Below are 14,122 nucleotides of genomic sequence, written 5' to 3'. Positions count from 1 at the left end.
CACACAAAAAAAACTTGAACCCACATGGAAGAAGATACTATATAAATCCAAAGTGATACTGTAGTCTTTCTTTTACATTGCTTATGCAGCCTTCCAAATTAAAATCATCTTGGAGGACAGTAGCAGTTGACATCTCTCAGCCTTGTGCAACTTCCTGGGTGACGTCAGCTCTGGCTGTGACATGATGTTTAAAACCCTGGGCTCAGGAATAATGAATCCCAGCTTCACCACTGGTTATATGACCGTGGCCATGTTATGTAACTTTTGATGACTTGGTTTCCTCAAAATGGAGACGGAGACAAGGGCAATATCAACCCAAGGAGTTGTCAAGATAAAATAATTCATGTAAAGTTCTTTGCATAATACAGAACTTAAGAAACACTTTGCAAATGTTAGTTTTTATTAATTTTTGCTATCAAGGATTTATTCTCAGTGCATTGTTTCTTCCTGTCTGTTGTTCTACTTTAGCATGTGTGTTAGTTTCCTAAAGCTGCTGTAAAAAAAAAAATGCCACCAACTCAGTGGCTTAGAACAGAAGTTTCCTGTCTCACAGTTCTGGAGACTAGAAGATCGAAGTCAAGGTGCTGGCAGGGCCATGCTCCTCTGAAAGCTGCAGGGGAACGGCCTTTCTTGGCCTTTTCCGGTTTCTGGTGGCCCCAAGCATTCCTTGGCTTTGGCAGCAAAATCCCCATCTTTCTCCATCTTCACGTGGGCTTCTCCCTGTGTCTGTACATCACCCCTCTGTGCATGTCTGTGCCCAATTGTTCCCTTTTTTATGTGGACACAGTCATATTAGATTAAAACCGGCCCTAAAGACCTTACTGTAACGTGATCACCTCTATGATGACACTATTCCTTAATAAGGTTACATCCAGGGTATTGAGAGAGAGAACTTCAATATATTTTGGGCGTGAGGAGGCACAGTTTAATCCATAGCAGCAGCATTCTATATGTGTCTCTTCAATTCATTGTACCTTTCCTTACCCAATGGAGAAGTGTCATATAATATAGCAACAGACCCGGTGCTTTTGGGTTTAAGATTAGTTTTGCGACTAACTGTCTACACTTAAAAAAGCCACTCAAATTCTGCAAGCCTGAGTCACTTCACTATAAAATAAAAAGAATGGGCTAGATGATATCTAGTATGTCTTTCAACTCTAAAAGGTCCTGATTAGAATGTGACTTTCTTTCTGTCGACTATAGTATGTGTCTCAACCCTCCATGATACTCTGTGCATCTCGAGTCCCTATCCTATATAATAAAAGGCTAATATGCAAATCAACCAAACTGTGGAACGACGGTTCACTATGATGCACACTGACCACCAGGGGGCAGATGTTCAATGCAGGAGCTGCCCCCTTGTGGTCAGTGTGCTCCCGGGGGGGGGGGGGGTGGAGGGGAGGGCACCGCTCAGCCAGAAGCTGGGCTCACGGCTGGTGAGTGCAGCAGCGGTGGCAGGAGCCTCTCCCACCTCCACTGCAGCACTGTTTGTCCTACTGAGGGACATCCCCTGAGGGCTCCTGGACTGCGAGAGGTCACAGACCTGGCTGAGGGACCTCACCCCCCCCCGCCCCCCTCCGCCCCCCAATGCACAAATTTTGTGCACTGGGCCTCTAGTAACTAATAATAAAACGTTTCATGGCATTTTCAATGGTCTCAGCATACACTTAGATTAAAATCCCCCTGTCTGTATGCTATTTAGTGAGAGTCATATCAAATAAAAGCTTTGTTAAATTTTTATTATAAAAATACCTAAATACTGCCAGTGAGCCTTTTTTGTGGATTTTTATTGCTTTTTAGAATTTTCTGAAATTTTTAAGTTGACATATTTTTATGCCAAGGGACTTAGAACAGCAGAAATGCCCTCCATATCAAAATGAGACCCAAAGTGTGAAGGTTTGTAGTATGTCTTTTCTGATTAAAGTCTGATGCAACTCATGTGAAAACCATAAAACAGAAACTTCAGAGGTTTGGGGAAGTGAAAAATTAAATTCTGCGACAGATTCACAGACTATTGGCAACTTTCCTAAAGTTTTGTTTAGACTACTGCTATTTACGGAACTTAAAAGTCTACTCCACCGCAGCTAGAGAAAGATTAAAGAAAGGACATAGAAATAGGCGCTAATCCTGAGATATGACCCTTTCTGTGTCTCCCCGCCAAAAAGGATTGACCAAAAGATTCAGGTGGCAGTTTCTAATTCTTGGCCTCATCTAAAACTGCTGCCCCAAGTGGTCACTGTCTTGCTTTTTTCTCTCTCAGCTTCCTCCATCCTCAAAAGGGAGAAGCGGCTGCGGACGAAGAATGTGCATTTCAGCTGTGTCACCGTGTACTACTTCACCAGGAGGCAGGGCTTCACCAGCGTGCCCAGCCAAGGGGGCAGCACGCTGGGCATGTCCAGCCGCCACAACAGCGTGCGCCAGTACACTCTGGGCGAATTCGCCCGGGAGCAGGAGCGGATCCACCGGGAGATGTTAAGAGAACACCTCAGGGAGGAAAAACTGAACTCTTTAAAACTAAAGGTAAACGGCATTTGAAACTCACTTTTTGCAAAACCTCGTGTCTTGTCTTCGATTTAGTTGAGTTAAGCATTTTCATATTTATATCCACAGGCCAAACTGGGCATTTTATACAACAGACTGCCTGCTACGGCTTTTTTTTTTTCAGCCAAAACGGTATAGTGTCTTCGCTGAAAGTAATGAAGTAATGTGGAAAATTTACCTGATGTTGTTTATGCATAATTCATTCTATAGGGAGGCCACCGCTGCTGTCACCGTGTTCTTCTCCCCTCTTGGCTGCCCTGCTCCTGTCCGTGGGGCTGGTGCTGCTGGTGCGGGAACTGCGGGAGAAGCGGCAGGTGGAAGGCATCTACTGGCCCAGAAGTGAGGAGCAGTTCTCCCACGCAACCGGGGCCCAGACTCCCTAGGATTCCAAGGAGACAGTGCAGGGCTGCCTGCCCCATCTAGGCCCCCTTTCTCTATCCATCTCCCTCCCTTGCTGTGTGAGCTTGGGGGAAGGCTGATCCCTCTCTGGGCCTTCAAACTCTGGACTTAAGAATAGAAGGGAAAATGGTGCTTCAGAAATCTGCCCCTGAGGGCAAGGAGGGTGGGGATGCTCAATGTGTGTGTGTGTGTGTGTGTGTGTGTGTGTGTGTGAGAGAGAGTGTGTGTGTGTGTGTGTGTGTGAGAGTGTGTGTGTGTGTGTGTGTGTGTGTGTGTAAAATTGGTAGTGAGATATAATGAAACCTTTTTTTGAAAAGGTTTACTTAAAAAAATACACTTTGAAAAGGTGTATTATTGAGTAATTCTAAATCATAGACCCTGTGTTTTGGCTGGGGCTAACTGGTATCAAAAGTAGATACGGTCCCTTTTCTCCTGGAACTTGCATATTAATATATTAATAGGAAAGGAAAATATTAATCATGTAGACAAAATAGAGTCACAGCTGTATTAAGTGCTATGAAGGAGAGTTGCAAGGTGCTGTAAAAGTACATAATAGAGAATTGTGATCTGAAGGTCACAGAAGGTTTCTTCAAGGGAATGACAACTGAACTGAAATCTGAGCAGATAACTAGGCGAAAGGGGTGGCAACATCGGCTCAGGCAGCAGGAAGGCCCGGAGCTGCCCTGTGGCAGGAAGAAGCTCAGTGAGCACACAGGCGTGTGGGGCTGCAGCAGGGACAGGAAGAGTGGAGTGACGTGAAGGAGTTGGGACAGGGCCTTGTAGACCCTGTTAGAGCTTTTTCCTTTCTCTCTTCATCCTAAGGCCATCAGAAGTCATCCAGCAGTTCTCAGCATGGGTTTGGGTTGGTGGGGTAATGTGATCTGGTCATGCTCTGATGTGAGAATATTTTGGGGGTAAGGGGTGGGGACAGCCATGTGGGGGGTTGTGGTATGTGGAGTTAGACCAGGTAAGAGGCTATTGCAACAGTCCAGGAGAAAGATGAGGGTGAGCTAGATTAGATTGATTGTAAGGAAGATGAAAAGAGATAGACAGAGGGAGAAATTTAGGGAGTAAAATCAACAGTCCTTGATAATGGGTGGATTTGGAAGGAAAAGAACGACTCCTGAATTTCTGGCTTACAAAAGTGAGTAAGTTGTGGATGATAGTATCTTCCTCTATGACAAGGATATGACAAGGAATCCAGGAAGAGGTACAGATTGGGACTGGGTATGTGTGTGTGTCGGGGGGGTGTAAATAATGAGATATTTTTTGGACATACTAATTTTCAGAGGCTTTTGAGTTCTTTAAGACATGTCAGGGAGGTGTCCAGGTGGAGATACCCATTGTTCTGCCACATTAGAGATTAACTGGAGAGAAACACAGCTCAGAAAACTTCTTTCATCAACCAGAGGCTCTTTTTATATCTGCAATGATTCAGCAACCTACCAATATATATAAAATGCTCTCCCATCATTATCTAATGACAAAAAAAATCCAGGTAATCCAAAGTACTTAACATAAAGGGTTATTCATGAAATAGCTGAAGCACCATAAGCATACCATTATTACCTGTATCTTAAGTTTTTAGTTTCTAGTATAAAGTTGGCAGAGATATGATGTGTGTTTCCAAATCCCTTGTTTCTATGCATTTTGCTATTTATATATGTGCTTTGCTATCAACTGCACAAGAAGGCAGGTACTTAAATTAAGCTGGACACAGTCAGCATAGAGCATGTTTCATATTTCCTTTGGAGGTGCTTTTGCCATCTTTCATTAAATGTCCCTTAAGATTTTTTGGTAGCAATCCATTATTGTTGTTGTTTGTGACTGCTTTCATGTTGTTTAACTTAATAATAATTTGCAGGTTTGCTGGTGAAATCTACCTTCTGCCTTTCTAACCCACTACAAACCAACTCTACATCCTACTCAAAGAGTGAAGTCATTCTTCAAACTCAGTAGTAATGGTTGCCATTCATTCAGTGATTTTTATTTGTCAGACATTTTATAAACATTATTTACGTTAATATTAGCAAAGACCCAGTGGAATAGGTAAATTATGAGACCGTGTGTACAACTAAAGAAGAAGCAGCACTAAGATGTGATATAGCTGGCTCACTCGGCAGGAAACTGATCCTATGATCTTGTTACTTCCTCTTCTAAAATTAATTGATTATCCCCTATAGACCTTGGGAAAGACAATCTGTGTACCTATAGGGAGCCGTCCCTTTCTGAGGTTGAGTACTGTGTGCAGTGGTTTTTAACAGCTGGGGAACTATAATTCTATCCGAAAACCAGAAGATTTATTGTGAACTTTGAAGCAGATTGTGCATGTGATGGATATCAGGGGGAGCCACACAACTACAGGAACCTTCCTCCACATCAGGCAGTGATATATTCTGACCCTGTCATTTGTATTCAGCTACTTCTATGCCTTTTTTAACAAGCTGAAGAAGAAAAGAAACAAAAAGAGAATTCTATTATTGATTCACTTTATTCATTGTGCTTTGTGTTGGAAGTTGGAGAGGCAATCATCTGAGTAGGTGGCATGTCTTGGCTTGTCATTGATAAGCAGAGAGGTGAAAACATGCAGCCTTTTCTTTTGGTGAAGATGCAAACAAAAATCATTTGGATAGCATAGCTTCTTCCAAATGAATACCAAGCAAAAACGATAATGGGATTCTAAGATGACCTGATTTTAGCCTCACTACACTGAAAGTGTTCAGAAACTCAGAAACACACATCACATGATTACATGAACCTAATAAAAGATCACAGCAATGTGGACCAGTTTGCTAAAAAAAACGAAAACAACTGAGGAAAATAAATGGAGGAAAGCTTGTATATTTTCATTGTGATTCCTCTAGCATATTAACATTTATGGTTTTTGACATATCACTGACTCTATTGGGATAAGGTTTACCTATTCAAAATCTAAAATTAGCTATCCAAAAACAATAACTGGAAAACAAAAACATTAACTGTCCAAAAATTTCGCTCTGATACTTGAAATTTTACCTTTAATATTAGCAACATTTGTTTTGAAATAAAAATCCTTCTGAGGTAAGTAGCAAAACAAATGTAGCTAAAGTGATTTTATTATCTTCACTGGGGCAGCAGGAAGGTTTACGGCACAGAAAGGGGTCCAAAGAAGAAAGCCAGGATTGCGGCAAACAAACTTTGCCACTTTGGTTTTGCCTGGAGGTGGTCCTCTGTGAGAGGCGGTGAACCGCCTGTTGAGTAAAGCAGAGAGAAGGCAGCATCTGACAAGACAAACGCTTTCCAAAGCTCTCACTACGGAGACCAGATAAAACACCACAGGAAACCCACTGGACTTGGAACCGGGCAGTTTCCCTCCTACTTATTTGAGAACCAACAGCCCCAAAGCAGTAAAGAGACATTTTCTCTTTCCTCTGTGCCTCCAACCCAATGTATTCCATAGCACTTCTTCCAATGGGGCCTTCATAGTGGAGAAGTAGTGAAAAGAAACATCCACACTTCTTAGTGCTTCCTTATAATAAATATGTTGAGGACAAATTAAGAATAGAGATTCATTTTTCATTATAAAATTTCTTCTAATTTAGTAATTCATCTCAATCAAATTATGACATAGATATATTGGGTAATAATATGTACAATTAGATTTGTAGAAAAAAAAGCACAATTTTATTTTGGGGGTTCAAGTGTATCCTTTTTGTTGTTGATGTTCCAAACATTGTCTAAAAACAATTAATAGATAAAGCTGATTGAATAAAATGCATGGTCCCAGAAGAAATAACTACCTTTAGATTTCTAAATTACAGAGCACAGTTCTTTTTCTCTGTCAAGCGCATTCAAACATGTCATACCCTTCACAGTAATCAATGCAGTCATCTTGATACTATACTCTTTTCCAAATTAAGTGCTTAGATTTCATCATCAGCACCACACTGTTGAACAATTACATTAGCCTTTATTCCCATTTCACATGTATCTGTAAAATGCATTAGGCAGCCATTTGAACATTTCAAAGAGCCTTGGCATTTCCTGTTGCCTCTGGGTTATATCTTACTGGATTCTACTACCTTGTTCTAGGAAATTTAATTTAGCTTTCACAGCTTTGACTAGCCTCTTTTTCTCAATATTTTTTCAACCTTGATTGTTCTTCCTCTTCTTCCTGAGATTAGGACTATCTCCCCTCTGGTACCATTTCCAATGTCTTCCCAGGGTTATACACTTTTCTCAGTTTTCTCTAACACCATGGTATTTTTTTAACTCCACTTATTCCTACCAAACTTCGCTGTTAAACACTACAGAGATTACTCAAGGGCATACTTCCTGCTTTGCCTCCCCGGAATACATCCCCAAATGGAGGCCTGCTCCAACACCAAATGGAAAACTTTAATATTCCAAATACTTGCCATGTCATATGCACAACCTATTTTGACAAGTACAGAGAAAATATGTCTAACCAAAGAGATGGAGACAGGGAGACTGGCCTTCAGCCCCGGGCAAATGCAATACCTTTAAGAATATGTTCTTCGCACTTTTAAGACTGCTGGAGGGCCACCATGGGCATCTGCTTCAGCGTCACCTGCGGGGGCCAGATCAGTGCTCCAGGCTTGGGCGGACATGTGTACTACTATTTGTAATACTTTAAACAATAAAATAAAATTTTTAAAAAATGAAAAAAAAAACAAGCATTTTGAAAAAAAAGAATATGTTCTTCCAGAATATTTCTGGTATTCATATGTCGTGGAGTCAGAAGTTTGATGAGGTTCACTTAGGCAAACCAAGAATCAATGGAAACAAATCTAAGTGCCACAGAGGTGACAAGATGAGAAAGGTAACTCTTCCTGTGTGGTAATGCAGCTTTTCCTATCAGAGAATTGAGTAGATGTTAGGCAATTACACACTTGAATTCCTTAGCAAATCAGATCTTTACAGATAGAAAGATGCTTCTGTTTGCAAATAAGAATTAGCACAAATGGTAACAGAAACCACTCAAAATAACATCCTAATAGTGGACATCCGGAAACATGAAAACGGCTGAACCAATACCTTTATAAAGAAATGCCAAGGAAGGAAAAAATTGCAGATCATGCCAAGAAACAAAACCCAGTGAAGGGGAATGCACACCTTTGTAAGGAAATAGATTTAAATTCTAAAATATTCAAAAAGTACAATGTAGTAGTTTTTTTAAATGCATTTCAGGGACCCTTTGAAATACATTTTAATATACACTTGCTACTGTATTGTTTCCTCTACTTGAGGGCAAAGACCAGTCTTCTATTCATTTTTCAGTGCATTCAGAGTAATCCAGTTTGGGATTTGGGGTCAGTAATTAATATTCTAATCTAAATGTCGGACCTTTTCTATGAAGTTGAGAGATTGATGTCTGATGTCACCAGAGCATTTTAATTGTGACATGATTGAGCCATTGTTAAGATCAAATAGCATGGTAATGATTACAATTAGTGACATTTATGAATAAATTTTAAAATTAAAGGATCAAAAAAGCTTCCATATTTAAAACTTTTTTTGAATAATCCCTTACAGAGCTTTGGCATGTATTCCTGTACTACCCCTCAGAATACATTTTTGCTCATAATCAGAGAAAACATCTCTTTCTAAATGCTTTTTTAAGAAGGAAACAATATGTGGTGGTAGAACAGTCAGAAGTGAAATACTGATACAGGGTTTACTGATGGATGGAATTAATTAGAGTAGAAACATAAATAGCAGCAGAACAGTTATGGGGAGAGGAGACAGTTGTCCACAGGAGCTGTAATGAGGAAGCGCTTGCTTTGGGCACAGGATAGTGGGACCTCCTTTGAGGGCGAGGTTATTGTCTCAGTGCCCACTGGCCAGCTCCTGCCAGCACTGCCCTCTGCTCCTTGTCTTACTGCAGTCACAGCGACCTGACTGATTTCTTCATATCAAGGGCTCATTCTTGGAATGCTCTGTAGGGTAACCAGGTAACCACGTTCCTAATCCCAATGCTGCACGTGTTTATTTCCTAGTACGTGCTGTTGCTGGACTCCCAAAGACAGGGTGGTCATTTCAAGGACAGCGTGTTTGCTGACTTAGGTGGCAATGGCTCCCATGAAGGTGTTACCATCTCTGAACAAGGGTGAATTTATTCCAACACCAGAGCCGCCCATCACGAACCAAGTCTAAAGATAGCTTTCATTGATGGGCATCTGTAACCTTTGGTCCTTTTCACATTGCCCTGGCTAAAAGCTCTAACAACTCTAGCTCTCACATTAGGAGGTTAAGAGACCCAATTAACAGTCCTCTGTGCATTTAAAAGCCTGTCATTTTGATGCCTTCATTTTCCTCCCTGTGACTTCTCTAAAGAGGAAAATAAATGGAAGTGATTGGACCCACAAACACTTATTGATTATGGGGACCTGATGGAATGGAATAGTTTCATTGTTCTGAACTGTGGAAGTTAGGATTGCAGCCTCTGCCCTCGCCGTCTCTTATTTGCTGCGTTGTGTTTCTAGATGACGAAGAACGGCACCGTGGAGTCTGAAGAAGCTAGCACTCTGACCGTGGATGACATTTCTGATGATGATATTGATTTAGACAACACAGAGGTAGACGAATACTTCTTCCTACAACCCCTGCCAACAAAAAAACGACGAGCGCTGCTGCGGGCGTCCGGAGTGAAAAAGATCGATGTGGAAGAAAAGCACGAGCTGCGAGCCATCCGCCTGTCGCGAGAGGACTGTGGCTGTGACTGCCGTGTGTTCTGTGACCCAGAAACGTGTACCTGTAGCCTGGCGGGCATTAAGTGTCAGGTAAGGATTTGCATCTCCGGGAACCCAAAGACAGGGGGTAACACACCACCCCCTAAAGAGACAGTCATGTTCCAGGTAATGAAGTTTCCCACGGGTGGAAGGAAACGTGGGGTGAGGCAAGACACCTGATTCAAGAAAAAAAGAAATCCTCATCCAAGGACATGTATGGGCACACATAACGTGCTCATACATCTCAGATATAATCCCAGTAGCGCAATGCTGCACATCTTTATTGCCTTTACGAAAGGCAACCCAAGCTGTAGCTGAGTTAACTGACATTATTTGCTCTTGGATCCGTTGATTAGACTAGTTTACTTTGGCTTTTTACAAGCATTCAAGCAGATCATCACTTCCCTAACATTTGAGTTTCTATTTTCGGATCCATCCAGGGGTTTAAAATGATGACTGGGGAGAGGTGGTATAGACGAGTGGAAAAATCACTAGACTGACACGGAGAAAACTGAGTCCTACTCCTGGCTCCGCTTGTTGCCAGCTACTTGAAATTGGCAGGTCAGGTCAACTTTCTGGGCTCAGTCTCCCCACCTCTAAAGTGAAAGGGCTGAACTTGATCAGGTGTTGGCAAACTCTATAACTCACAGGTCCAATCTGGACTGTCGCCTGTTTTTTTGTAAATAAAGTTTTGTGGACACACAGCGTGTGTGCTGTCTGTGACAGCTTTCACCTTTCCACAGCAGAGCCAACTCGTTGCCACAGAGACCTATGGCCCACAAAGCCTAAAGTATTTCCTCTCTGACCCTTTACCAAAAAAAGTTTGCCAACCCCTGGATTAGATGATTCTCAGGTCCCCATTCATCTATAACAGCACGGGTGCTCCATGATTAGTTAGGTGTCATTATTTTAGGCAGAAACTTGGCTTTTTTAATAAGGAGAGCTCCTCAGACAGGCAGAAGGAGAGAATAGTTCTCATCAGCTGAATAGTTGTTTGAGGTAGATTCACAGAAAAGGGATTAATGAGTAAGAAAACAGCTGTCGATTCTGGTTCTGACATCTGCTACTAATTTTTATTGGGCCCAGATGACTGCATGAGAGTCTGCCTTCTCCTCTGTTGCATAGGAAATGCCCCACATTTGGATAAGGTGCTAACAGGGCAAGTTCTTTCTGGTGGCCTGTGCTCTGGTCTGCATATAGGCTAATTGGAGGAATCTGGGACAATTAGCAAATATCTTCGGAGTACCCTTGGATTGCCCAGAATTCCACATATCACTTATTTAAGCATTCAGTCCAACAACACTTGCCGAAACCCACTACTCTATCCACAGGATCCAATCACTTGAATGATTTTAAGATATTGGTGAAATGAGCATCCCCTTTACTTGAGGAACTTGTAGTCTACTGGAGTGGAGCGGGGAAGGAGGGAGCCAGGACCTAAGCACAGGGGTCCACCAGTCAAAGTCATGAATGTGCATATCCATCGCAGCCCTGCAGTCAGCATACATGCACCGAGCACAGAGGCAAACCAATGGGAACAAATGATCAGGCTACACAATATGCTGAGTGGTGTCAATCTAGACACCTTGGACAGAGAAGTTCATCTTATAATAAGCCAAGAAAAAAATAGATGACTAATATGGGGAATGTCATAAAATCTAGATTAAAAAATAGCAGGTGGAGATGAGGGTGGCAAGTTTGTTTAAAATTGGACGCATGAGCTGGCATGCAAGGAAAGTGATCTTGGGGAAAGGACAGAAACATTTTTAGAAAGGGAGCAAAGTGAATGGGATGAAGAGAAGAAAAAAAGGAAGGATGGAGGAAGAAGTGGAGAAAGCACAGGAAGGGTCAGCAAACTCAAAATATGCAGTATATTTTTAGTATAATACTGTAACTCACTTTTATTTTAAATGTAGGTTTTAAAACTGGGTTGACTCTTATGTTTTAAGCCTCCATTTCCCTTTTCATTTCTGTTTGCAATTTGTTTGTCATTTGGTCTAGCCAAAGTGGAATTAAGTAATCCCAGATTCCGAGGGGTTGCTGGAAGGTACTGGACTTGTATTTGGTTTGTAAGAGTTCCATGGGGCTAATCTGTGTCCTTCCTCCCAAGGTGGATCGAATGTCTTTCCCGTGTGGCTGCACTAAAGAAGGATGTAGTAACACAGCAGGTAGAATTGAATTTAATCCTATCCGTGTCCGGACTCACTTTTTGCACACAATCATGAAACTTGAACTGGAGAAAAACCGAGAGCAGCAGATCCCTACGCTGAACGGCTGCCATGGTGAGATAAGTGCTCACAGTAGTTCCATGGGCCCTGTGGCTCACTCCGTAGAATATTCTATCACAGACAATTTTGAGATTGAAACTGACCCCCAGGCTGCAGTACTGCACTTGCAGTCCGCTGAGGAATTAGATTGCCAAGGAGAGGAGGAGGAAGAGGAGGAGGAGGAGGAGGATGGGAGCAGCTTCTGCAGCGGTGTCACCGATTCCAGCACTCAGAGCTTGGCACCCAGTGAGTCAGATGAGGAGGAAGAGGAAGAGGAGGAGGAGGAAGAGGAAGAGGAGGAGAAAGGAGACAGTTTCATGGAAGGTTTGGGTACCCATGCTGAAGTTGTCCCTCTCCCTTCCGTCCTGTGTTATTCTGATGGCACCGCCGTGCACGAAAGCCACGCGAAAAATGCTTCTTTTTATGCCAACTCTTCAACTCTGTATTACCAAATAGATAGCCACATTCCAGGAACTCCTAACCAGATCTCTGAGAACTATGCTGAAAGAGATACTGTCAAAAATGGTACCCTCTCGCTGGTGCCTTACACCATGACCCCAGAGCAGTTCGTTGACTACGCCCGACACGCAGAAGAGGCCTACGGCACCTCCCACTACCCAGCTGCCAACCCCTCTGTCATCGTTTGCTGCTCGTCCTCGGAAAATGACAGCGGTGTGGCCTGCAATAGCTTATATCCCGAACACAGGTCCAGTCACCCTCAAATGGAATTTCACTCATACTTGAAAGGCCCCTCCCAGGAGGGGTTTGTCTCTACATTGAATGGCAGCCACATTTCAGAGCATTCTGCTGAAAATCCTTTGAGCCTTGCAGAAAAGAGCAGACTGCATGAGGAGTGCATCAAATCACCCGTGGTGGAGACCGTCCCTGTCTAGTCACCTAAGTTATTCTAGGACCAAGTCTTCTATTTAAAGCACTGTATTTAATTGGATTTCCTGGGCTCGTGGTTGTTTAAACTGAGGACCAAGAAAACTTGGACTGTGATGAATCTTCCAGACTGTACTTTGTTTTCCCCTTTCTAGCTGTGTGTCTGTGGCATTGCACAAATACAGTCTCTGTGAGGATTTTAAACGATTTCAGACTGTTTTGATAGAAAATGCTAATTTTAAAAAAGCATAGTTCACAATTGCCTACCTGTCAAACTGTGTGAAACCTGCCAAGTTGTGTAGACCAGAGCTCCAAGTTTTGGATTATCGGGCCTGTGCAAAATTGTTAACTAAGACTGGGAGAGAATAAGATTTAGAGTCCTACTTTTCGATATTATCTGAAGATGATGGTGACTTTTTAATGTAAACATAATTATTGTAAGAAAAAGATTTAATTGTCCCACGTGTATTTTATTTATGGTAGTTCGAAGTCATGTTTTGATGAAAATGAGCAGCCGCATGTTCTTTTAAGCTGAAGATGCATAGTTAGTACCACCGAGCATGCCCACATGGATTGCATCTGGAATCCATTCACGTTTTTACGATCATAACTGATCAAATTTGCAAATACTTTCTTAAGGGTGAAATAGGCCTATTTTTGCTATTTTGGACAAATAAATGAGTCTATATGTGCAGGTCCTTACACAGTTTTCTCTCAAGTTAAGAGTTAGGACAATCCTTTGGGGAGGGTCTAGTTCATTGCTCTCCCTCAATTGACTCCAGCGATGGAGGTAGAAGGAATTGCCTTTCTTTTTTAAACAGCATCATCTTGGTTCTTACCTTGGACAGCACTTTTAAACTCTACTCCCCTCCATCAAAATGCACTTTAGTGCCCCTTCATGGTAACTTGTGAGGGGTGGGGACTGAGAACTCTTTGAGATGACAAATTTTAAAACAATTTTTTTAAAATCTGTAACTCTGGTAAGGTTCATATACTTCATATAGAGGAATCATCCAATGGTACTCTGTGAAGGAAAAATGACCTGTTTTCCTTCGCCGCTCTGAAGACCTAACTCTGTAAACGCAGAAGAGGCTGAGGAACATGGAAGAGACACATCCTCAGCAACCAGCCTTTTCTACAGCGAGACCAATCCATCTCTACAGAATGCGTGTATAATGAGATTTCCATTTGGTGACTAGCTGATTGAAGGGGGGGCCTCTACCCTAATACTCAACTAGGCCTTACTTTTCTGCAGCATTTTGATTTATCTTGCCTGGGACATTTAACAGAACAGTCCAG

General features: G+C 42.2%; 1 protein-coding gene across 1 annotated transcript in view; it reads left to right on the top strand.

The window, feature by feature from the left end:
- Positions 1-13,777, top strand: part of CSRNP3 (cysteine and serine rich nuclear protein 3) — a 76,432-nt gene extending 62,655 nt beyond the window's left edge. The window contains exons 3-5 of the mRNA XM_006083186.3: positions 2,261-2,520; positions 9,426-9,722; positions 11,782-13,777. Of these exons, the coding sequence (XP_006083248.1) occupies positions 2,261-2,520; positions 9,426-9,722; positions 11,782-12,831 (1,607 nt within the window). The 3' untranslated portion in view covers positions 12,832-13,777. The remainder of the gene's footprint in view (positions 1-2,260; positions 2,521-9,425; positions 9,723-11,781) is intronic.
- Positions 13,778-14,122: the final 345 nt, after the last annotated feature.

The sequence above is a fragment of the Myotis lucifugus genome, unplaced genomic scaffold (assembly GCF_000147115.1).
Source record: "Myotis lucifugus unplaced genomic scaffold, Myoluc2.0 scaffold_5, whole genome shotgun sequence".
NCBI classification, from domain to species: domain Eukaryota; kingdom Metazoa; phylum Chordata; class Mammalia; order Chiroptera; family Vespertilionidae; genus Myotis; species Myotis lucifugus.
This window is presented reverse-complemented; position numbering and strand designations above follow the sequence as displayed.